Source organism: Limanda limanda, chromosome 14, assembly GCF_963576545.1.
Source record: "Limanda limanda chromosome 14, fLimLim1.1, whole genome shotgun sequence".
Taxonomy (NCBI): domain Eukaryota; kingdom Metazoa; phylum Chordata; class Actinopteri; order Pleuronectiformes; family Pleuronectidae; genus Limanda; species Limanda limanda.
In genome coordinates this window covers 7,541,844-7,567,160 of record NC_083649.1, presented here as the reverse complement: position 1 = coordinate 7,567,160, position 25,317 = coordinate 7,541,844, and the positions used below count along the sequence as shown (strand labels likewise).

General features: G+C 41.9%; 3 protein-coding genes across 3 annotated transcripts; 2 read left to right on the top strand and 1 right to left on the bottom strand.

The window, feature by feature from the left end:
* The first annotated feature begins 2,000 nt into the window (after window positions 1-2,000).
* On the top strand, window positions 2,001-11,196 carry aldh3a2b (aldehyde dehydrogenase 3 family, member A2b). The gene is made up of 11 exons (XM_061085395.1): window positions 2,001-2,098; window positions 3,621-3,783; window positions 4,580-4,811; window positions 6,704-6,789; window positions 7,273-7,481; window positions 7,569-7,686; window positions 8,340-8,481; window positions 8,598-8,764; window positions 8,881-8,980; window positions 9,291-9,529; window positions 10,312-11,196. The coding sequence occupies exons 2-11, from the start codon at window positions 3,622-3,624 to the stop codon at window positions 10,324-10,326; spliced, it is 1,470 nt and encodes a 489-aa protein (XP_060941378.1). The 5' UTR covers window positions 2,001-2,098; window position 3,621; the 3' UTR covers window positions 10,327-11,196.
* Window positions 11,197-12,206: 1,010 nt separating this feature from the next.
* On the top strand, window positions 12,207-18,254 carry ca4c (carbonic anhydrase IV c). Its single transcript, XM_061086032.1, has 8 exons — window positions 12,207-12,270; window positions 14,515-14,562; window positions 15,292-15,456; window positions 15,908-16,053; window positions 16,616-16,708; window positions 16,805-16,871; window positions 16,986-17,149; window positions 17,460-18,254. The coding sequence occupies exons 1-8, from the start codon at window positions 12,210-12,212 to the stop codon at window positions 17,640-17,642; spliced, it is 927 nt and encodes a 308-aa protein (XP_060942015.1). The 5' UTR covers window positions 12,207-12,209; the 3' UTR covers window positions 17,643-18,254.
* Window positions 18,255-19,070: 816 nt separating this feature from the next.
* Window positions 19,071-25,115, bottom strand: asl (argininosuccinate lyase). Its single transcript, XM_061086031.1, has 16 exons — window positions 25,039-25,115; window positions 24,748-24,942; window positions 23,277-23,360; window positions 22,495-22,551; window positions 22,281-22,378; window positions 22,113-22,190; window positions 21,927-22,004; window positions 21,794-21,846; window positions 21,463-21,525; window positions 21,245-21,359; window positions 20,580-20,664; window positions 20,327-20,386; window positions 20,155-20,238; window positions 19,814-19,894; window positions 19,620-19,726; window positions 19,071-19,459 (listed from the first exon to the last, which is right to left on the bottom strand). Exons 1-16 carry the CDS (start codon window positions 25,051-25,053, stop codon window positions 19,300-19,302), a joined length of 1,413 nt encoding a protein of 470 aa, XP_060942014.1. The 5' UTR covers window positions 25,054-25,115; the 3' UTR covers window positions 19,071-19,299.
* Window positions 25,116-25,317: the final 202 nt, after the last annotated feature.

Genomic DNA, 25,317 nt, shown 5'->3' with positions numbered 1-25,317 from the left:
TATGGTTATTTATCATCTATTTGTGGATGTTTAGTGTTTTATATGGTTTATTTATCATCTATATGTGGATGTTTGGAGTTCTATATGGTTATTTATCATCTATATGTGGATGTTTGGAGTTTTATATGGTTATTTATCATCTATTTCTGGCTGTTTAGTGTTTTATATGGTTATTTATCATCACATGTTTAGTGTTTTTTATGGTTATTTATCATCTATATGTGGATGTTTTGAGTTTTATATGGTTATCATCTATATGTGGATGTCTGGAGTTATATATGGTTATTTATCATCTATATGTGGATGTTTGGTGTTATATATGGTTATTTATCATCTATATGTGGATGTCTGGAGTTATATATGGTTATTTATCATCTATATGTGGATGTCTGGAGTTATATATGGTTATTTATCATCTATATGTGGATGTTTGGAATTTATGTGGTTATGTATCATCTATATGTGGATGTTTGGAGTTTATATGGTTATGTATCATGTATTTGTGGATGTTTAGTGTTTTATATCGTTATTTATGATCTATATTTAGATGTTTGGGGTTTTATATCATTATTTATCATCTATTTGTCGATGTTTGGAATTTGTATGGTTATTTATCATCTATATGTGGATGTTTGGAGTTGTATATGGTTATTTATCATCTATTTGTGGATGTTAGGAGTTTTATATGGTTATTTAGCATCTATATGTGGATGTTTGGAGTTTATATGGTTATGTATCATCTATTTGTGGATGTTTGGTGTTTTATATCGTTATTTATTATCTATATGTAGATGTTTGGGGTTTTATATCATTATTTATCATCTATTTGTGGAGGTTTGGTGTTTGTATAGTTATTTATCATCTATTTGTGGATATTTGGAATTTGTATGGTTAATTATCATCTATATGTGGATGTTTGGAGTTTTATATGGTTATTTATCATCTATATGTGGATGTTTGGAATTTATATGGTTATTTATCATCTATATGTGGATGTTTGGAATTTCTATGGTTATTTATCATCTATATGTGGATGTTTGGAGTTATATATGGTTATTTATCATCTATATGTGGATATTTGGAATTTGTATGGTTATTTATCATCTATATGTGGATGTTTGGAGTTGTATATGGTTATTTATCATCTATTGGTGGATGTTAGGAGTTTTATATGGTTATTTAGCATCTATATGTGGATGTTTGGAGTTTATATGGTTATGTATCATCTATTTGTGGATGTTTGGTGTTTTATATCATTATTTATTATCTATATGTAGATGTTTGGGGTTTTATATCATTATTTATCATCTATTTGTGGAGGTTTGGTGTTTGTATAGTTATTTATCATCTATTTGTGGATATTTGGAATTTGTATGGTTATTTATCATCTATATGTGGATGTTTGGAGTTTTATATGGTTATTTATCATCTATATGTGGATGTTTGGAATTTCTATGGTTATTTATCATCTATATGTGGATGTTTGGAATTTCTATGGTTATTTATCATCTATATGTGGATGTTTGGAGTTTTATATGGTTATTTATCATCTATTTCTGGCTGTTTAGTGTTTTATATCGTTATTTATCATCTATTTGTGGATGTTTGGAGTTTTATATGGTTATTTATCATCTATTTCTGGCTGTTTAGTGTTTTATATGGTTATTTATCATCTATATGTGGATGCTTGGAATTTCTATGGTTATTTATCATCTATATGTGGATGTTTGGAATTTCTATGGTTATTTATCATCTATATGTGGATGTTTGGAGTTTTATATGGTTATTTATCATCTATTTCTGGCTGTTTAGTGTTTTATATCGTTATTTATCATCTATATGTGGATGTTTGGTGTTTTACATGGTTATTTATCATCTACTTAAGTTTATTTAGTCTCCTCCTTTTATGTCATGCCAGAAGGCTCGCTGCTAGCGGCTAGCTGCATCCGGGTGGGTCCCGCCCCCTGCCCGGAGGGGGAGTGACCTAACGGGGAAAGCGGAGCTCCTTTCCTGGGGAACTGTCACAGCTCGGCTCCTGCCCTACGGACCATCTCCCCGTCTGAACCCAGAGGAATCTCCAGAAGCTCAAACCACTCAGGTAGGATAAAAACAATAAAAGCACCGGAGCTGATGAATCTGTTGTTTCAGATCAATCGGCTGAAAGCCGAGAAGGATCCGGACCAATGTCCCGAAGAGAAGCGATAAACAGCTTCTCCGAGGTGGAAAGAGACAAACAACTTAGATCAGACTATAAACGAGACCAGGACGATATTTATGAATAGTGCAGAACAGTGACGCTGCAAATACAGTGCGATCAACTTCCATTATCCTGCAGCCTGTGTTTGTCTGTGTGGACATTGAACTGGGAACTAGTGATTGTAATGGTGGTTTCATTTTACAGCTCATTCCCTGCAGCTCCACGAAAACAGGCTTCAGGTGACCTGCTGTCCTTCACTCTCTTTATTCTCATGTACTTGTGTTACATGAACTTTTGTGCTGAATATCTCGGGACGTTATATAACACTTACAACTGTGCAGAGAAAAGCTCCAATTTAAAGGGAGAGGACCCCAAGAATGAGAATTCCCCCATTATCTCCTCACTACTGCCGCAGGAGGTGGTGGGTGGAAGGGTTCGAGTCCACTCAACTCTTTCTGGAGGTTCAGGGGTAATAATAATAATAATAACAGTCTTTATTTATAGAGCACTTTTCAAAATATGTGTTACAAAGGCTGCAAGTGAAAAGCAGACAGGTCGTAAAACATCAGGTTTAGAAGAAAGCAGGTTAAATAAACAGTTATACAATAAAGTTAAGACTCAGGAAAGGCTCTGTGATAAAAGAATGGTTCAGGAAGGGACTTAAAAGACTTCCACTGAGTCAGCTGACCTGATCTCTTCAGGCTGGTTGGTCCAGAGCCTTGGGGCCTGGAATGCAAAGGCTCCCTTAGGTTTTAGCCTCTGGAACCGATCTCAGTGTGCGTACTGGTGTCAGATTTATATTTGAATCTGTTTTTATTTAATTCAGAGTCAGAATTTCCTGATGTCTTAAGAGCCGACTGGACATAGGGCTGGGTTTAAACAAACTCTGATTAACTCTGATTAAAATCCATCTTCAATTGAATGATTGATTCGACTTGACCTTCAAATACAAACCTTTTCACGTACTTTACCCCATTGTTTACATAATAATACAGTTAATATTTCAATTCTGATGTAAGACTGTATATTCTTGTATTGTTTGTTGTACAGTCGTGTTAAACAGGTGTGGTCGCTGGTTTAATCTATTAGATAAATAGCTAGCAAGCACGTGCTACCTGCAGTGTATCAGTATAAATAAGGATAAAGTTCCTGGTCTGATAGTGCTACACTCAAAGCACTCATACGCAGTTAATGGATGTTTAATGGACTCTTATGTCAACGATGTGTATTATTAATGAGGTGAGTCAAGATGCACATGTCTAGTAGTCACACAGTGATGAAATGTATCATATATATAATCATATATATTTGTTTAGAAAATAAAAGCCCCCTGAATCTAATCCTGAGGTCCACCCCCCACCTTTTAGCACCTTTTAGAAACTGCTGAAATAAAACTATGTTGTCCTTTTTACTTTGGTGCCAGGATGTCCAGGGAGCAGCAGGCGGTGGCTTGTGCCAGGAAGGCCTTCGAAACAGGCAGGTCCAAATCTCTAGAGCACCGCATCCGCCAGCTGAAGAACCTCCAGCGGTTATTCACAGAGAGACAGCAGGAGATTGCAGATGCCTCCAAGAAAGATCTCAATAAGGTGAGCTGGGATTACAGCATAATCAACTATTTAATCTCTGGTAAAGCTTTGGAATACAACTAAGAAGTGGGTTTTGAGTCTGTTGTTTTAGACTTTTAGATGTTTTTGGTTTGAAATAGCTTTAGGCTGTTAGGTCATAATGTTTCGTGATGCCGCATGCTGTAGTGAGGGTGGGGAGGAGTTTGCCCTTGGGGCATAAGTGACCAGAAAGATGCTATAATGACACAGCAGCCGCACGTAAAGACCAGACATAACGATTACTGCTTAGTTCACCATTATTACGTGTTTCACGCATGCTGTAGCTAGTGCACATTGAAAAGGGGGTTACAGGGTCTCTCTCTCTGCCGGGAGAATTCCTTTAGATTGCAAACCAGGCTGAGACATGTGAACATTTCTCCTCCAGGCGTTCTAGATTTAGGAGAAACCAAAAGAGAAGGAACCAAATGTATCTGTTAAACAGTTATATGTGGAAATAGCTGAGCCCCCTAGTGTAGTCCCACACTGGTGTTTCTGTTGTTTACACAGTTCACCAACTCAAAATTAAGGCGTGAGTCATCCAATGTTTGACTTAAAGATATGTTAAATTAAGAGTTATTAAAAAAAGAAGAATCTATGAATGCGAACAAAGAAGGTATCAGAGGAAGAGTGCAAAACAAGCTAAACGTGCAGTAAAAGGTTAAAATATCCTCAAGGGATTTAACAGAAACTTTGATCATGAGGTAAGAGGTAAGCTCAGACATTTGGGAAGACTTTCTCCGAGTCCACAGACGACGTGTTGCTGCTTTCATCCCATCAGAGTGAGGCGGGGACGCAGCTGTTTGAGACCGTGGGTCTGGAAGGGGAGATCAACCTGGCCATCAGGAAGCTGAAGGAGTGGACAGCCCCTCGCAAAGTGGAGAAGAACCTGTTGATCATCTCCGACACCGTCTACATCAAGCCGGAGCCGCTGGGAGTGGTGCTGATCATCGGGGCCTGGAACTACCCGTGGGCTGTCACCATCCAACCACTCATTGGAGCCATTGCTGCTGGTACTGTTGCATGTGTGTGTCTGTGTGTGTGTGTGTGTGTTTGTGGAGTGGGTGAAAGGGAAGCGGTTGTGTGACGTATCAAGGGCAGCGTTCACATTTCTGTCTGATATCGTCGTTTCCCCCTGTGATGGACTTTGTGAAGGGACGTGTTTGTGCAGCCATGATGCACAATGTCGCAGTTTCATTTTGAAACTCTGATGCAAGATTTGCAAACACCAACATTTTCCTGATTACCCCGAATAGCACAAGGGGTCAAACTACTAGATCATTCCCTCTAGAGCTGATTTAATTGGTTCTTCTCTTTGTTGAATCCTTCCAACAAGTTTTGTTCATAATCCTGCTGACACTCAAACAATCCAACAGACAGAGATGAAATCATAACCTCAATTATTTGTTATAACACTAATTTGTCAGTCCTGTTCATTTTCCTCATCTTGTGATCACAACCACTCAAGTTCCTTTTTTTTATCCTGACGTTACGCAACCGTCTTTCTTTTCCCTTTTGCCTCTGATCAGAGTGGGTCAAAGGTCACTCTGTGAACTCTTCTCTACTCTATGCATGATAGAGGTGTGAGTTATGTATTTTGTGGGTGTGTGTCCTCATGAGTGGTTACGGTGTGATTGCATATGTGAACATCTCAAAGGGCAACGTTTATCTCTGAGTGAATCACCCCGCTCCCAGATAATGAGTGAACCTGTGAATAATTCCTGATTGTCTCAGAGGCCGACCTCTGCTCTGAATCCAGTGTCTTGGCTCAGCCCCGAGCACTTTGTGATGCAAACCTCAGCGCTGAGTGTTTGCTTGCTACAGTTTAGCATGACACTGCAGTATCCTAACAGTCTTTAGTCTCATTCTTTAGTGGCTCCTATGTCTTTTGTGATGCTTGTCCGTAGTGATCGTTCTACATAATAGTCATAAATAGAGCTGCTGCAGGTAGATGGTTCATTTGTTCCTGTTTTTAGAGAATGAGAATGAACTCTAACATATCCAGCGCGTGTTTGCAGAGCACAGACTTTGCTCTTAGCTCCGCTGCAGAATCAGATCTAACATGAAGGATAATAACAGCTCAGTAGGTGATAAGTAATTTCCCTTGATTTGTTGACAAATGCAGGATAAAGATCATGTCGCTATCACCAGACTTATAAGCTAGATTCAGCCCATTTTTAAGTTTAGATATTAGATATTCTTAAACATGCAAATACACCGTCAGGTCCAGAATGGTTTACTAAAGGTGAGTTTCTGCAAGTTGCACAATGAGCAGAATTTAACTGATTGGGTTCCACCAGAATACAGCAGCAATATGGAAACATGTGAACAATCGCTGCTCTATTTTCAATTACCCGAATAACAGCAAACACAGGAAGAACTGAACTTAAGCAACACAAGTCTTTGACCGTGTTTGTCAGACCTCTCTTTAACTCTCAACATGATATCAGGCAATCGTTTCCTCCAGCATTTGTGAACACTGTGGTTAATCTTTATCTAATGTTTGATTTATCAACCCACTCATAAGCAAACCCCTCTAGAAGTTTATTCAAGCATCAAGTGGTTAATCGTCACGCCAGTTTTACAATTATACTGGTCCAACACTGCACGTTGTGTACTTCGGTGAATTGACAGTACCCTGGGTGGATGCTGTTGATGAAGCAGGAAAGGGCTGTGGGATGCAGACGTGATATTTGAGGCATTTTTTCCTTGCAACATCCCAAGAGTTGGGTCAAGGTGGTTTTTCTTGTCTTTTTTGCTTGCCCTTGACACCACCCTGGAAAGTTTGATGAGGCCAATCTACTGACATAAACACATTTCATATTGAATTTGTGCAGACTCACAAGGTAAAGACAAACTTTGAGCTTCTTGTCTTATCTGTTGTGTTTGTCATTTTCCTGTGCAGGAAATGCAGTCGTCATTAAGCCCTCTGAGGTCTGTGTTCACACCGCAAAGCTCATGGAGGACCTGCTGCCACTTTACATCGACAAAGTAAGGATGGATTCTGTAACGTCAGGGTAACAAGCACCAACATTCATCCTAGTGAAGCAAGACACTGTTGTTGTTTCTTAAGAAGATCACGTTGTACAAACATGTAAAAAGTTTGATGATCCTGATAATCAGGAGTACTTATCTAGTAGCTAACTCATTATTTTCATGGTATATTGGCAGTGATGCATACTGTACAAAGAAAACATTTATTTAGCTTTTATAATGTTCGAATAAACAGCATCTCCATTCCCGTTGATTATCTGCAAATCTAAAAAGCAGAATTAGAAAAGACAGCTCCTCAGTTGCAAAAGAGTAAATCTGTAACCACACTGGGGTGAGAGCCCTAATGAAACTAGTTTACTATGAAATGCACAACTTGAGACTTTGTAAAAACTGCCCAACCGCCACAAAGACATTCAAGGTGCTTCTTCTAGCACTTGCAGCTTGGTGACACCTGACTGTGTCTTTCTGCCCGTGTGTCAGGAGCTGTACCCGGTCGTATCGGGAGGAGTGCCAGAAACCCAGGAGCTGCTGCGCCAGCGCTTCGATCACATTTTCTACACCGGAAACTGTATGGTGGGCAAACTGATCATGGAGGCCGCCGCCAAACACCTGACCCCTGTGACCCTGGAGCTCGGTGGAAAGAGCCCCTGCTACATCGCCAAGGATTGTGACATCAGCATCGCCTGCCGGTCAGAACAAGTTTTTATATTTGAATAACATTTAAATGAATCCAGTCTCTCGTAAACTGTCGGTCCTGACGCGTGTTTTGACTGCAGGCGTGTCACCTGGGGAAAGTACACGAACTGTGGTCAGACCTGCATCGCCCCGGACTACATCCTTTGTGAGCCGAGCATCCAGGACCGGGTCATCGAAGAGGTCAAGAAGTGCATCAAGGTACTGAAGCTGAAAACACAACTCTTAGCACTGAGGGAAAGTTATGTTCTATTTATTTCCATCTAAACTTAAAAACCAGGCGATGCTGCCCACAATGTAATGATGATCTGTAATAATCAAAAATAGCATTTTACTGTAAAGAAACAATAGAGTTTTAAAACCTAGAGCCACAACGTCTCCTACATTCTTTTGCTACGTTTATCGCAGCCATCAACACTATTCCAGAGTTTTTTAAGGGACTCAAACACTGCTGGTCCACTCTTAGTTTGCGTTGTAGTAGAAACAGAGAAGTTTATAAACGACGACACAGTCACTCCTATTAGCTTCCTGACTGATTCTTATCACAAGTCAACTACCAGCATGAAAACGTTACAGTTCCGCCTTGTTGTCGGTCCGAGACATCCCTCATCCCTGATGTTCCTCCCTTTGTAGTATCTGTTTCCTTTGTGTTTACACATGCACAGTGTAGTGAATGGTCATGTGATTCACGTTTTCAGGTGTGTTTGTATAGGGAGTTAAAGTGCTTGTGTGAACAGAGATTATTTAGCACGGCTGTAGGAAGGGAAGCAAAACAATTAGGGGGTTGTTCATTTAGTTTATTCAGTATTCTTTTCAAGAATATTTTTTTAATTTCACATTGTGTTCTCTGGTAGGAATTTTACACAGAAAACCCAAAGACCTGCCCCGACTATGGACGCATCATCAACCAGCGCCACTTCAAGAGGATAATGGCCATGGTGGACGACAGCACCGTGGCTGAAGGAGGAGACAACGACGAGTCCGACTGCTACATCGGTAAAACACAAAGACACAAAATCAATCTGGACGCATCTGCCTGACACATGTGACTCATAAGCATCTAGAAAATGTAGATAAATAAATAATGGAGAGTGTTTCTGTGTTGTGTTCAGCCCCCACAGTTTTGCGTGACGTGAAGCCAGAGGCGAAGGTGATGCAGGAGGAGATATTTGGACCTCTGCTTCCCATCTTGCCCGTCAGCGGCCTGGATGAAGCCATCAAGTTTATCAATAAGGGAGAGAAACCCCTGGCCCTCTACGTCTTCACAGCCGATGACAAGGTATTTAACCTGATAGACAAAGGTTGTATTCTGACAGCGAACTAGTTAACGGATGGAGACCTGAGTCGTTAAGACTCATGATTGAAGGTAATGTTGTTTTTGCTCTACTCTACAAGGTGATACAACGAATGGTGGATGAGACGTCCAGTGGAGGACTGCTGGCCAACGACTGCATCGTTCACTTTTCCGTCAGCTCTCTGCCTTTTGGAGGAGTGGGTGAGTTCACAAAAGGACAAATCCTCACGCTAGAGTTTTAAAGCCACTGAAACAGAGACGTCTGGACACACTGCTGGACCCGGTTCAGTTTGAAAACCTCACGGTAACGCTTCAGTCTGGACGGCCGTTTCAGCCTGACTTGTACTTTTTGGCCACTTACACTTCACCATCACGCCATGTCAAAAGATTTTTCCGTGTCTGTCTTTGTGTTCCAATGCAACAATATGATCAAGATTTGGCAAATGCACCAATTTACTGCCATCTCCCCGGACACTAACACCAGTTAAACTCTCCTTTGTGTCATGTACAGGGAACAGTGGTATGGGCTGCTATCACGGCAAGTTCAGCTTCGACCAGATGAGCCACCTGCGTGGTTGTCTCATCAAACAGCTGAAGATGGAGGGGATGAACAGCATGCGCTATCCACCTCACACGCAGGAGAAGCTCGGCTGGGTGCGCTTCTTCCTTCTGAAGAATCTAGACCTGGGCCATATGGGGAAGATGGCGCTCTTGGCCGCTCTGGTTGTGATGGCTGCTGTTTTGGTCAAGGTGGGTTACGAGGGTCCAGAGAGATGCTTCGAGCTAATCATTTCACCCAAATATGGTCACATTTTTCAAGATATTTCCACAAACAATAGAGAGAATTCATGAAGAAGTCACAAATAAGTCTGAAAATGTCATCGCCCGTAGTTAAAAAACACATTTTTCCATTTATCTCTGCTACCTATTTGTCTTTAGACATGTCCTAAACCTTTTATACAATGAAAAATACATTTTGATCATATGGTAGGATTGACATCATCGTCATGACATCACAATAAAGTCTGAAAAAGATGTATATAGTGGAGTAAAACATTCCCTTTTGCAGCACTAGAGACCGAACCTACTGCTTTTCATTTAACCAATCATCTGTCGGCACATGGTATCACTCAGGTCATGATGTAAAAATGTTAGCTTGACCTGATTTGGGTATAAACAGCTTGTGCTAATTAAATGTCATTGTAAAGAAACAGATTTGATATATTACAGATTTTCATATATCTTTAAAAGCCAACAAACATCATCGCCATTTTGCATAACTAATACTTTTACTTTTGATATTGTCAATGCGTCGTCGTATTAAAACTTTGAATGCAAGACATTTACCTTTAATGTGGTATTTGTGTGCTTTCATTGAAACTTGGCGTCGGCAGCGCTCACAGATACATTCATCAACCTCCTGACTCAGGACACAGGGCAGCTCAAGACAATACGCTGCTCTACGGCGCCACCAGAGGGCAAAAAATGTTACTTCATAAACTCTAACTGGAGAATGTGTTTTTTTTTTCCAGATTTATCTTCTTTGAAGACATCCTGTCGGTGTCCTGATGACAAATCAGTTGTTTCCGTTGACCCCCGTGGACCAGAGAGAAGTTTCTGCATAAATCAAATCAGATCTGTAACAAATTTGAGAATATTTTGGGTGTTGCCCTAATATGTATTTCACATTTCAGGACCAGAAGTGTCATGTAAATCACTGTGGAGAGAAGCTAATACTTTCAGGAAGGGGATTGTTTTTAACCACCTTAGGCTCTTAAATCCCTGCTCAGAATCACTGTGTTATATTTCAACCTGTCAGATCAGGTTTGGATACTTATGTTAGGTAAATATTCTTTATTGATATTATACCTAATGCGGAGATATGCTCAAGCGAAACAGCCTGAAGCTAAAGAAAATCTCACAGTCTGATTTCAGGGTGTTGTTCCCACATCCCTGTGCTATGAACAGCAGCTGTAGCTTTTACTAACGACAATATCAATGCTCATCGTTTCTCAAATCTTTATGTTAATGAATGTTTATTCTAGTGAAGGATTTTACATGTAGTTGTTCATTCTGAGTCTGTTTCATTTCAGCCGTAAGCTTGACATTGAGCCTTGAGGCACTAGATCCTTTCTGCCGAGTGTAGGTTTGGTTTGTGTTGTCTCTGTGTGCGTCTGTTTCACCACCGGCTTTTGAGTCGTGTCTAAACCAGACTGAATCTTATGAAGGACTTTTTAATTTCAGTTTTTTTTTTAAAACACCAAATGCCTGTAACAACTTGTTTGAATGGTTGACAACAATAAGTTGCTAAATGTTTGTTTAATCACACCATTAATCGTGATAGGCTTTTAATAAACAGTTAAATGAATTTACAATTATATGGGATAAATATTGAAATAAATATATTTCTAATAGCATCAGCTTGTTAAGTGATTATTCAGGTGTCATGGCTTCCACTCATTAATCTACATGGAAAGAATACGGCTGAACCAATTGTGTCATGGAACAAGACCACAGTGGTGGAGGTGCTGCATGTGACGACTGGTGCTGTGTTCATACATGTCACAAATAAATGATCGGTCCATTTGTTTATCTATCCTGCTCAGGCTCTGCGGGTCACGCTTGGGTTTGGACAGCAGGAGAACATCCCTGCTGACATTGGTCGTAGTCCATCACATACAGAGACAAACCATTTAGAGAATCCAGTTAATTTAACCTGCAGTAAAAGATAATACATATATATTAAACCTTAACATAATGTTGTTATCTTCATAATAATCGATAAAATGTAGATTATTAATTATGTAGATTGAGCCTAATCCAGATCACGGTTCCTGGTGTTGCCACCAGGTGTCGCCTGACAGGTGAGGATGTTTACTCGGTCACTTTGTTTCTTCAAGGCTGAGCAACTTGTTTAACCCTAAACTTAACCTAAACTTGAATTAACTTTAATCGATGTGGAACCGAAGCCTCACCCTTTACCTAACCATAAAATGTATATCTTTGCCTTACAATGTATTGGTTCACATTATGGGGACTTGTCTTCCTTATGAGGACAACAATTAAGTCCCTATGAGGAAGACAGGTCCCCATAATGTGACTACGGAAGCGTATTGCATTCACGTGTATAATGCGTATTATGTCCCCACAACATAATACCTGGACCACACACACACGCTTGTACTTCTAACCCTGCCTGACCAAGAAAATATAAACTGGATTTGACCCCACACCACAAAACTGAGTCTTTACCCTCAAACAAAAAGTTCTCACTCCGCATCTGCTCAAATTGGTCTCACAAAGACACACACGTCACAAGTACACACACACACACACAACTCTTCATAGAAGTTTCCCTCCCACCCTCAAATGCTGAAGAGTCAGAATGTGAAGGCAGTTTGAAATTCAGTCTCTGGTCATTGTGCTGCTCATGATCATGGGTTTTACTTTCTACCTCCTGACTCTGCTTTCTCTCCTCTGTCAGTCCACAGGTAGGACACACATATACACACACACACATACCTCTGCAATGCACACACACCCTGCTACTTATGTCAGGTTTTAAATTTAAAATGATCAATAATGAAGAGATTGTTGCAGCATTTCGTTCAGTTAGGTCTTTGTGAATGTGACTTGTTAAGCTTGAAAAGCCTTTCATTTGGAGAACATACCGTGGAAACTAGAGAAGAGACTTGAACAAGATAATTAACAGAGTAGAAAAGAAGAGAAATATATATCTGCAGCACAAAGGTATGCACATTTTCACTGACTTTAGTCTTTTTCTCATGTTTGCATCTGGAGAATTGTGGGATTAGTCAACAAGAACCTTTTTGATCTGACATTTATTTTTCTGCTGGTGAATTTCTCAGTAAATCTATCAAGTGGTAACTGTTGAAAATGTGTCAAAACATAACATTTTTACTGTGATGGTTAAACAGCAAAAAGCAGCAAATTATCCCAATTGAGAGGTTGAAATTTTTTATTAAAATAGATCAACTGGTTTTCTGTTGATCGATAAATCTGTAAAGTTATTGATCGCCGTTGCTAATTTCAAGTGGACATAGAAACACATTGACTCACTAATTGCAGTAATGCAGCAATATCTGTCTTACGTTTGCTAAAACAGATTTAAATTCATCCACAGAGCTTTTACAGCTTCTGAGGAGAAACATAGACAGAATCATTCTAGGGGTGAAATTCTTTCCGAATTTGGCTCATTGGAAATCAACAAGGAAATTTTAAAGAAAAGAAGAGGGGATGATTTAAAATAAAAGAGTAAAGTTTGTGTGTTCGTGCCTTTTTCCGCACAACTGGGTTTGGCACAGGTGTGGGAGCCAGGTGGAGTAAAGCCAACCTCCACCTGATGTGCATTGTTCTCATCTGGTGAGAACTGATGTCCCCTCTCAAAGCACGGCATTGTGGGGTTAATCTGCGTTCCTATATTAGCTAAATGGTTCTCTGTGGCACTGCTCATTCCCACAGTGGAGTCACACACCGGAGCTCCATTCACATCAGTGAATACAATACACAACCACAGCCCAAGACTCACAAGAGACTTCCCCAGCACCTGTTGGATGGACGTGTTCAGTAGTGTGAAGCCAGTGAAGTGGTTCTTTGTTTATTTCTGAGCCAGACGTTCACTTCCCAGTGAAAACAATCAGAGTAATCACAACACAACAAAGAGACTTGTTGTGTGTTTCTTCAGTTTATAGTGACAGGTGTGGACTAATTAATGCAAACCAATAAAGGATAATGGCTTTAACTTGATCCAAGTCTGTCCGTTTAGTGAAATATTTCCATTAATTCATTAGTTTTGAGCTATTTGAGACATTTTCACCAGTTGGAACATGGGTCACTTTATGTTCACATCCAGATAACACCCTGCTGAGAGCACCGCATGTTTACCCAAAAGGGCAACATTTGTTCTGGGATATTTGGGCGACATTTGCTATTTTACTAGTGGGCCACTTAGAGCTCACATCCATTTCGTTCAGGCCAGAACAGCAGCGTCATTGCCGGAAATTACCCAAATAATCAGATTTTGGTGCAGAATCAGATCCAGACCAAGTAGAGGATCCCGGAATAACCCTGTTTTCTCAGATAATAATTCCTGGATGTGGAGGAAAAGAATCCAGCATGTTGAGGGGACTGAATAAAACCCATCTTTGAGACAAATTCATTTAACAAACTGTTTTAGTTAGGTCCATGTCCCATCTGCTAAAATGACTTGAACTGCAGCCAGCCACCAGAGGGCGATCAGGATAATTTGGCTTCACTTATATCATCTTTAAGTACAGTCAATGGTGGAAAATGCTTAGTCCCGGTATTATATATTTCAGTATTTGTACAACATCTGGTTTAGGTACATAAAGCTGCTTTCAGATCATCTTTATATAATCGAGCATGAAAAGACAACTGAAGGGCAGGATTAGTAATGTGAGAAATGATCATTATCTTGGATTACGTGTGTGTGTGTGTGTGTGTGTGTGTGTGTGTGTGTGTGTGTGTGTGTGTGTGTGTGTGTGTGTGTGTGTGTGTGTGTGTGCTTTGCCCGCTCGGCCTTCTCAAAGTCCAACTGCTCAGCACAAACACATAAGCAGATCAGCTGACTGGGAAAAACAAACCCATTGTGGCCAATAGAGCGTGAATGTGAGAAACGATTAATACTCATTCATTAAGTGCAGAGAGTCTCCTCAAGAATCCACTGTCTGTCTGTGTCTGTGTTTTCTCTGCAGCTCAGTGGTGCTACCAGAGCCAGTACTCCTGTGATGACACATGCAGAGGTAAGCAGTGGTGGGAAGTAACGAAGTAGAAATACTTTGTTACTGTACTTAAGTAGATTTTTCACATATCTGTACTTTACTTGAGTACTTCTTTTCCTGACGACTTTTTACTTTTACTCGTTACATTTGAACAAAAATATCTGTACTTTCTACTTCTTACATTCTCAAACTGGCTCGTTACTTGAGCAGCGGAGGTTGGCGCAGCACACCTCTACGCACGGCGCACCTCTCTCTCTCTCTCTCATCTAGGGTTCAAAATTTTTAAAATTATACATTATAAACATTATATTCATATTTTTGTATTCATATTCAACATTTTGGGTTGTTTTGTGTCTGTATAGGCCTACTATAAAAAAACACTACTTTTGATACTTTTTTAAGTAACTTTGATACTTAAGTCATTTTCTGACGGATGACTTCTACTTTTGCTGTCTTTTACCGAACTTTTACCGAAGTCACTTTCAGGTAAGATATCTGTACTTTTACTCAAGTATGGCTTCCAAGTACTTTATACACCACTGGAGGTAAGACCTGGATACTGTGCTGCTCACCTGAGCTTCATTCAAAGAGCAACGTTTTAAGTCTAACCCTGAATGTAGAGAGGGTGCGTTCCTACTCAACTCAGACTGGTTCCACTGGAAAACCACACGCGAGCCAGTCCGCGAGGTAACACTCAGGTGGTCCGGTCCGAGATTTGATTTTGTGGCCTCTTCTGTTTGTATTGTTCAGACCCCATCCACTGGGCAGCTCAGTTTCCCAGCTGTGGGGGGTTACGTCAGTCACCAATCAACATCGTGACCAGTAAGGTGCACGTCAACAGCGCCTTGCCACCCTTCAACTTCATTGGCCATAGCGACGTAATCAACATCACAGTGGAAAACAAAGGGCACTCAGGTAATAACAAAAAGTTTGCTTTATCCTCCTTAATAGACTAAACAGACAGCATTCGGATGTGGGACACTTCTGGCAACGCTCTTGCACTTCTGGCACGCTCCGGTCTTGTGGCCCAAAAAGATGGAGCCTAAAGTTGCCCACCGTAAAAATAAAATAAAAGTAGTAAATTCTAAATTCCAAAACAAATGCAGGTCCATTTTTGGCCAACATATGGTGCTCTAGACAAGGTGTACTCTGGATGTGAGCCTACAGTGGCCCGAATAGCACTAAACGCATTCACATATATCGCTATGGCTTGTTTGTGGCCCAGATCTGGTGAACAAGAGCGGATCACCCAAGTGCCATCATTCCATTCCGTGGGATTTGGCCAAGTGGGAGGGGAACTGAGTTTGTGAAAAGGTGCCTGTTGAACTTTGACCTCTGCGTGAAGAGACCTGTCTCCTCCCTGCAGCTCACTTCCACCTGCCACAGTCGGTGCGGCTGACAGGAGGCGCTCTCCCAGGTCACTACCGAGCGGCCCAGTTTCACTTCCACTGGGGGGGGAATGGCCGACCTGGATCAGAGCACACCATCGACGGAGAGAGATTCCCCATGGAGGTACAGCCCTCACGAGACAGCATCAGACAGTGACACGGACCAGGAGTATTATATAGTATTGTTTGAGTTGAAATTAAACATGTTTATCTTTAGGACATTTCTCAGACTGGTGGTTAAGCTGTGTTTCAATGGGAAGCTTACTTTAAGTAAAGTGGATTATTTTCTTTTCTTTATCTGATAAATATATTCAAATTCATTTTCAGCGTGTGCAGCCTGAGGCAATTAGCACATATATCTTCACAGCACAGCAGTGTAACATGAGATTTATATAGAACTCCACATTTATAAAGTATGAAATCGATCTGCTATAAATAATTGAAGTGAAATGTCAATATTTTTTACTGTAGAAGCTTCTCACCACTATTGATATATTAGTCTGGATGGACGGTGGAATACAGCTTTTGAATGTATTCATATTACAACTGCTCATTATTAATTAATCCGACACAAAATGGAAACTACAGACTGTACTATAGGCTTTACTACAGGCTGTACTACAGGCTGTACTACAGGCTGTACTACAGACCAGCACACTACAGGCTTGTCCTCTCTCTCTGTTCAGCTGCATATAGTCCACATCAAGGAGCCGTACGGTTCTCTGGCCGAGGCAGAACACGACATGGCGGGTATCGCTCTGCTCGCCTTCCTGTTTGAGGTAATGGGCTTGGGATGAGGTCACGCTCTGTTTTCTACATGTTTTAACTTTCACACGGTTCAGGGTTGTGTCACAGTGCTGATGGTCTCTTCACAGGAAACAGCAGACGACCATCCTAGTTTGAACACGGTGATAACTGCTCTGGGCCGAGTGCAACACAACGGTAGGAGCTGGAAAGTTCCTTTAACATGGGAAACTTGATCCATTTTTCACTCTATCGCACAATTTGACCAAATTCCTAACTTGACCTAATCTGACACGTCTGCTCTGTGTTAAGGCAGCAGCACAGTGATTCCAAACTTTCGCCTCAGTGACATTATCCCGTCTGAGAAGGACCTGCACAGTTACTATCGCTACGTGGGCTCCATGACGACTCCAGGGTGCGAGCAGGCAGTTGCCTGGTCGGTGTTTCACAGGACCCTGTCCATCAGCAGCCGTCAGGTGAGCAAGTGTCACTTAGTACAGTTAGTGTTAACTCTGTGAGTGTGTGTGTGTGTGTAGTGTGTACTCAAAGTGACATAATGAAGTATAGATATTCAAACCAGGGAACATGCACTAAATAAGATAAATCTTTCTATCTCAGGAGAAGTAAGTGTTGGATCTGGCCCTGTTAGATCTAATGTTTTATTATATTAAATTAGATATTAGATTGATTATGTTTTACAGGTTCTGATTGTATGCAGACGTTCTGCAAAGTTTAAAAAGCCTGAAGTTTGTGGTGAAGTAAACTTGTTTCTATTCTCCTCTCCAGCTGGATGCAGTAGTTCAGCAGTGTCAGTTCTGGAACGGACAGCCCATGACGGACATCTTCAGACCCACGCAGCCTCTGGACGGCAGAGTCGTGTACCGCTCCAAGGCCGCCGCCGCCGCTCCGCCAAGCGCCTGGTTCTGTGTCCTCTCTGTTGTGCTCATGACAGCGGGTCAGATAGTCTGACTCAGCACATTTAACACCTGATGATCTAAGCGGTAGAAGTTAGTGTGTGTGTAAAGGGAACATTTTATCTGTGTGTTAGTGTAACAGCAACCTGTCAGTGTCCATGTTTATTCATCAAACTAAAGGAATGCTGCTAAATATCTACACGCTACTAAATTGTAAATAAAGATAGACGACATTTTCCCACTTTCTCAAATCCAGAAATTAAGCCAAAATATCCATGTTTTACGAACGCCACCATCTTGTACTGGTGTTGTCAGTTGAAGCCAGATCGCTCAGTAATCAGGGGGCGGAGCCATTGTACCAAGGTCCAGTGGATGCTTGCACTCGACCAATCAAGAGTCAGTCTCAGCTGTCAATCATGATGTTTCTCCCTGTTTTTGCAGAATCAAATAACTAATTTAAACCAAACTGTCTGTACCAGGTGTGACCCCCTCCACCTTTATCTTTAACCCTCAACTTACTAAGTTCCATTTACCATCTTCTAACATCCAGGCGCCCCCCCATCAAGATGCTTCGGCCTCACTTTTGTGGCGCCGTCATGTCGTCCATCTTTATTTACATTCCATGTTTGCGGCAGCGACAGAAATGATTAGCTGACTGTGTATGAAAGGGGGGGGGGGGGGGGGGTCGTGATTTTCACTTTCTAGTAAGAATAGATTTTGTGTGATTTAGTAGCAGTTAATTAACTCACACTTAGAAGCAGTTACATTATGGATGTTTTTAAAGAGTTTTAATTTTGTCTGTCGTGCATCCCATGAAGACCATGAACCTGCTGCCCGGACTCCACGACTTTCCCTCCGGGCACTCAACACCCCGAGGTTCACACGGTGATTTTGAGCAAAATAATGTCAGTAATTAAATTAGATTATATAACAACATATCTTCTCGTTTTGCAGAACACGGTCTTGTAGCTACTTGATATGTTGATCTTCTCTCGAGCCAGTCAGAGAACATCGCTTTACGTTTATTTGTTAGAAAACTGAATAAGATCTAAATGTGAATAAATATCTGTGATGCTTTGCCAGACAAACAATTTATTCTCTGCTCCTGCGTATGATTTAATTTCTTTGAGTGCAGCAGAGAAATGTGGCCAGGGATTTACTATATAAACTGTAAATGGCCAGAACAACCTAGGGAATATATTTAAAAACACAGTGACTGGGCGTTTCAGGGATAAAACCGATAACGGATTACATGTCAGCAGACTCACAAAGTGATCACTCCTTGTAGTTGTACCTTGTTCAGACCCATAATGTTAAACTATTAAACTTTAATGAATAATTTTATATCCATTTCTCTGCTGTAAAAAAAACACAGATCCTTTCTGAACTATTAAACGACACCGTCATGTGCATATGTGTGTGTGTGTCTCTGTGGATCTACACAGGAAAGTATCTGATGGATACCCAATGATGGATCAAGCTGTAAAACACAAGTAACATTTATTCCTTATTTGTCGAATACGTTTACACAAGTCAGATCTTTTGTAACATTTGTTGTCTGTGCTTGATCAACGGAATCCTCTGTCAATATGGTTGCTTGAAAAGAAGAAGGGTGAGTGTTTGAAAGGCAACGTGGTTTCTAATTCTTCCTGACCTCAGTCTAATACTTCACCATCGTATTATCAGTAAACCCGATTCAAATATTCAAGTTTTTACTTGGCTGAGGTCACTGTTTTCAGTTTCTTGATCCAGTTCCTCAGGTGTTCCACCTGTGCAAGGACGCTACTCTTGGCTGTGCCACCGGGGGCGCTGTACTGCTCCACACTGCTCCTGTAGTCCCACACGGAGGAGACATCGCTTCCAAACAGCGGGCTACAGGACAGAGCAGATACACACGTCAAGAAAAAGAGGAGGGAGAACATTGGGAAAAAAATCATGGCTGCATGGTAGACAGGAGAGAAAGGGAGTATATATATTTTTCAATATGCTTATAGGCTGCACGTTTGTATGAGTAACAAAGAGAGACAATCACCTTAGAGCACTCAGGTCTTCCACAGTGAGATGGTTCAGTGCGATATTCTTGGACTCAGCCACAAACACAGCTTTACCAGAGACGCCATGGGCCTCTCTGAATGGCATCTGCAACACATAGAAACACAAAGTAACACAGAGTAACACAGCAACAAGTCATCACACAACATCACAACAGATCTCTCAAGTACTCACCCCCTTCCTCACAAGGTAGTAGGCCAGATCTGTAGCCAACATGTCAGGACTGAGGGCCGCTTCCATCACACTCTGGTTGATCTGAAACACGAAAAACGTCAGTAGAAAATAAATCATCGTCAGTTTGTCTCAGAAATCTTCGGCATTATTTTTGTAGAAAACGTGGGGTTTGAACCCGTGGCAAAAAAAAAAAAAAAAACACTGTTACAGTCCGAGTGTTAATTCAAGTCCACTGTTCTACGTTTACATTTAAACATGAACCCTGCTACGGATACGCAGACTCCAGAGTATAATGCCTGGTGTAGTGTTGTTTTTAAAATGATTAACAGTGAATCTCAGACCTGGAGAGTTGACATGACTCCAGTCGTCACCTGCAGCACAGCATGCACTGTATCATAGCAGTCAAACATGGCCTCCTTATCCTCCTGAAGAGGGAAAACAAACACAAAGACAATGTCCAGAAACAAAGTTCTTCCCATGAAGTGAAAGACGCACAGAAACACACTTTCCCACCTGCAGGTCTTTGTTGTAGGTGCTGGGCAGGCCCTTCAGCGTCATCATGAACCCTGCACACTGAAACATAGACAAAGACAAAACCTGGTTCAACAAATGCAAAAACGTTTAACAAATTTAACGAGACAGCAGTTAAGTGTGTAATTATGGAAATTGGTTAAGAGTTTATGCGTTATCGTGCTAGCTAACAAACGCTAATGAAAACGTGACCTCCTGACAAGGTCTCTTCAGAAACTTCTATCTTTAGTCTTACTTGGCCAAAGACACGACCTGCTTTGCTCCTGATCAGCTCCAGACTGTCGGCGTTCTTCTTCTGGGGCATCAGACTGCTGCCTGTGCTACACACACAAACACACACATACACAAACGCACACACAAACGTAGGTGAGGATGAGGACAAACACAGGGAACATGGAAAAGTGGTACACAGGGAGGTAAAACACAGTCAATCTTTCACTTAAATTACATAACATGAGGTTTGGACAGAACATAAGACTCAGGGTAGTTGCAGAATATATGTACAATGTTATCATCAAGTAAAGTGTCCATACAGCAGCAATAATCAATAGAAGAAACTTCAATTAAAAAATATATTACAATAAATGGACTTTTTTGTCAAGATCAGACTAGTTTCATGTGTTTGATTAATATTCTTGAGTCCATCAGATGTCAAGGCCTTGAACAAACAAACGCCTATAATAATAATTCAGTGAATTGAAAGTACATGAGGAGCTTTGAACAAAACCACAGAGTAACTTGGACAGTGCATGCACCGACCAAGTTTCAATAAAATCGGTTTAGTAGTTTTTTGCGTGATCCTTCTACTAGACAGACAAACAGCGATGAAAATATAAACCCTGTTGGTGGAGGTCATATTTTTCTGTACTTTAAGGATCCTGCTATAAAATGCCAACTGACCTGTAGGCGTCCGACAGTTTGATGAAGGAGAACTCCTTTGTGCTGTACAGCAGCAGGTCCTCCGCCATCTTACTGAGGTGGGTCACACACAACGAAGCCCAGAACAAGAACTCCACTAAAGAAACACACACAAGGACACACAAACATTAGACAACTCAGGAAGAGGAAACGCCATCTCAACATGTCAAACACGGCTGCCTGGCTTGTGTTTTACGTACCAACAAAGTCTCTTTGGCCCGTGGCGTCCATACTGTTTAGACTGATGTCCTCAAACTCCAACTCTGCAGGTTCAGAGAAGAAGAAATTGTGTTTTTTTTTTGTTTTTTTTAACCTGCAACAATTGATTTGTTTTTTGGCCACTTAAGAGGCAACAGAGAACAAACTAGTTATCACCTTTTAAAGAGCCATGTCTTTTCTGTTTGACCATTATCCAATACTTCCCATAAAGCTATTTGAAGTTGCACATTGTCATTTGATGTATAAAATATAACTTATAGAATTTTTAAGCCTTAAACTCTGTGGTTATTGTTTTGGGCAAAGTGGCCTAACCTTTCCGCAGTAGCTCCCTGTCGATGTCAAACGGCGTTCCAGCGATGGCACCGCTAGTAAAGAAGCATTCTTATTAACCCATCATGTGTGCGTGTGGAAGTCAGTGTCAGATGAGTGTGTGCTCACTGTGTACCTTCCAAGAGGTAAAACATTAACTCTCCTCCTGATCTCCTGAAGCCGGTCGACATCTCTGCTCAGAGCAACAGCGTGACTGAGGAGCGGCTCAAATGTGGGGAGACAGAAACAGGAGGCCGACGTTGAACAACACATATGATATATTTGGTATAAAAGCAGGAGACGTGCACTGTGTAAAGGTCACCTTAGAATCCAGTGGCTCCACCTGATTGGCTGAGCTCTTTGCATGTGGGTGTAACCGGGAAACAGGACGTCGATTTCTCTGAGGGGCAGAAAGAGGTGACAAACTTCAAGAGCGCCCAGGCGCCAGCAGGAGTGAGCGGCTGCACGTGACTGTGTGTGTGAAGCTTACGCTGCAGCCCGCTCCACCATGGTAGAGATCATCTGGAGGGCATTTTCCGTGAGGGTTGAGATGGCGTCTCGCAGCCACAGCCTCATGTCAGTCACCACCTGATCGACCAAAACACACAGAGCACGGCCTCACGGGCTACTCCTTCCTTTGAAACCACTCACAAACCCCGGATGATCTTTCAGTCAGTTGAATTTTAAACCCCGTGAAGACAAACCTGGTCATTTCTGCTCCTGCCAGTGTGCAGCTTCCCGGCCGGAGCACCAATCAGCTCCTGAGAAAACAGCCAATCACAGAACTAGGACATCTCTTATCACAACCATCAGGTTTTTCAAGCTTTCAAGGTAAATTACCATGAAAAGAGCTAAAGCGAGGCTGTGTTAGTCTCAAGTTTACACCTTCCCCTGTTATATCCGGGTGAGGTTTTCATAAAGGCCGGTACTGGTGTCTACCAAACACCACACATATTTAAAACATTCAATTTGTGAATCTTGTAGTTATGTTGAGGGAAATAAACTATCTTGTTTGAAAATATAGTTTTTACTGTGTATGTTAGTGGAGCATTGTAGTTTTTATGTGATTCTAACAGGAACAAACTTAATTTGCAGCAATTGGGTGCTCTAGTGGCTAAATGCACCGTAGTCTAATGTATGTTATTGTCTCAAAATCAAATACAGCACTGGTGCAATACAGACAATACATGTCAGTAGATTTAATTTATTCTGGCAGGTTCTAAAACCAAGATTATGATATTTTACTTTTACATATAATTCCTCAGCCAGCATCCAATTATATTCTTCTAATCTTCTATTATTTATTTATTTTGAAGTTGTGGCTGTCTTTCTTACTTGTAACTGTTTTACTCTAAAAGCTTATTGCTTAGTCTGGTCCATCACCAGTATGATTGAATGTGTTCCTGATTGTCTGACTTTGATATTACAATAACAAAAAGGAGGCCTGGTTATTAGAAATCCCTCGTGCAGCGTTAGTGACGCTCACCTTGAGTCTGCGCTCGTTGGCAGTATGAATATCTTCATCTCCAGGTTTAATAACAAAAACACCTTTGGACCACTCTTCAGAAATCTGAAAAGAAGAAAAAATGTTTACTTACTTCTATATATAAATCAATTTGTGTAAAGTATTTGTATCATATGGACATGTTCTTACGCTTATTAGTTAGAAAGAATTAGAAATAACCCACATTTGTTCGATTATAAAATAAAAAACATCTTGTTACAACAATAATCCTTTTACTTTATCGCTACAGACATATCTGTATTGGCGTTTATGTATTAAAACTTTCATTAAGAAACCTTTTATTTTACAGAATAAACACTGCTTTTACGTTTATATCTAAAAAAGAAATCGCACATCCCGCAACTACTTTTATGATTATGTGAGAAAACAGCAGGATATCCTGGGTGTGTTGATGACGATCATACCACGCGACAGACGCACAAATGAAACAACAACAAACAAACAAAATGTGTCAGGATGAACAAGCTGTGGTGGGTCGGTCCTGCCTCTGCATGCCGGACCACCGGAACACGCCAGAGGTTTCTGTGTTGTTGTGACTGAGTGGGAAATCTCCTGCTGTATTGTTCTTGTCTGAAAATGTCTAAAGCGAGTGTGAGTAGTCTTTGTCCCTGTGTGTCCTCTGTCCTGGCAGGTTGTTATGTTGTTTGTCCCTGTGTGTTGTTTGTCCCTGTGTTGTTATGTTGTCTGTCGTTATGTCCTTTGTGCCTGTTTGTCGTCAGGTCGTTTGTCCCTCTGTGTTTTAATGTCGACCCTCATGAGGACAAACTGTATTTAATGGATGGATGGAGAACGATATTGACAAAACTCTATTCACAACATCAGGGATGGAGTGAAATATGGAACCTGGGCCCAGGCCTAATGGTCCAGGGCCCATGGTCCTATGGTCCAGGCCCCGAGGTCCAGGCCCCAGGGTCCAGACCCCATAGTCCCACGGTCCAGGCCCCATGGTCCTATGGTCCAGGCCCCAGGGTCCCATGGTCCAGGCCCCATAGTCCCACGGTCCAGGCCCCAGGATCCAGGATCCAGGCCCCAGGGTCCCAGGGTCCAGGCTCCCATGGTCCAGGCCCCATGATCCAGGCCTAATGGTCCCACGGTCCAGGCCCCAGGGTCCCATGGTCCATGCCCAGCCTCAACAGCTGTCAACCATCACATGATGATATTGTCCAGCAGCATCACAGAGGCACATATTCAGCTTCCATCCCTCTACATGAGTCCACACTGGAGGGACAGCCAGGAACAGCCTCCCCTCCCTCCAGCGGGGAGGCACCGCCCTGCAGCCGGGTGTGTGTTCTCCGGGGACTCTACCTGCTGCAGCCCGGTGTGTGTGTTCGTTCTCCGGGGACTCTACCTGCTGCAGCCGGGTGTGTGTGTGTGTTCTCCGGGGACTCTACCTGCTGCAGCCCGGTGTGTGTGTGTTCTCCGGGCACTCTACCTGCTGCAGCCCGGGCAGGACCTGCTCCAGCTCTTCGGTGCTCAGCAGCTCACTCTTCTCCAGAGCCCTCGCGTACGCTTTGCTCCCCCGGACATCAGCGTCCCACATCCGCTGGTCGTAGGCGATGGACGCGTTGAACTTCTCCATGACCGGGTCGGTGTCTCCCACGAAGCGACCCCCCCACAGCTTGCTTCCCTGCGGACACAGAGACACAGAGACTCGGTCAACACGGAGCACTTTACGTGTACCTGCTGTTAGCTGACTGTTAGCTTCGAGGCGGAGCGACGTTACCTCAGTGGCGGCCATGTTCACTGCCGGTGGAGAGTCGAGCTGTTTAATATGAGCCCGATGTAAACACGTGACGTCACCGCCTGACGCGCTGAAGCGGAGGCTGCGTCCCAATACTCCATCTGATTTAGGAACTGTTCCATTTCTGTGGAATGACCCGGGCTGCATTCCAATACTCCATTTGTCTTAGGAACCTTCCCATCTGAGTGACATGACCCGGGCTGCATCCCAATACTCCATTTGTCTTAGGAACCTTCCCATCTGAGTGAAACGAACCGGGCT

Bases quoted from the DNA above. Each gene is read 5' to 3' on its own strand.
- aldh3a2b (XM_061085395.1), top strand. From the start codon at position 3,622: ATGTCCAGGGAGCAGCAGGCGGTGGCTTGTGCCAGGAAGGCCTTCGAA. The intron at 4,812-6,703 runs GTACTGTTGCAT...TTTCCTGTGCAG, and splicing joins CATTGGAGCCATTGCTGCTG to GAAATGCAGTCGTCATTAAG. The intron at 8,765-8,880 runs GTATTTAACCTG...CTACTCTACAAG, and splicing joins TCTTCACAGCCGATGACAAG to GTGATACAACGAATGGTGGA.
- ca4c (XM_061086032.1), top strand. From the start codon at position 12,210: ATGATCATGGGTTTTACTTTCTACCTCCTGACTCTGCTTTCTCTCCTC. The intron at 14,563-15,291 runs GTAAGCAGTGGT...TGTATTGTTCAG, and splicing joins CTGTGATGACACATGCAGAG to ACCCCATCCACTGGGCAGCT. The intron at 17,150-17,459 runs GTGAGCAAGTGT...TCTCCTCTCCAG, and splicing joins TGTCCATCAGCAGCCGTCAG to CTGGATGCAGTAGTTCAGCA.
- asl (XM_061086031.1), bottom strand. The intron at 22,379-22,494 runs GTTTGTCTTCAC...TTGGTCGATCAG, and splicing joins GCAGGAGCAGAAATGACCAG to GTGGTGACTGACATGAGGCT. The intron at 21,360-21,462 runs GTACGTAAAACA...GTGTTTCTTTAG, and splicing joins GGGCCAAAGAGACTTTGTTG to TGGAGTTCTTGTTCTGGGCT.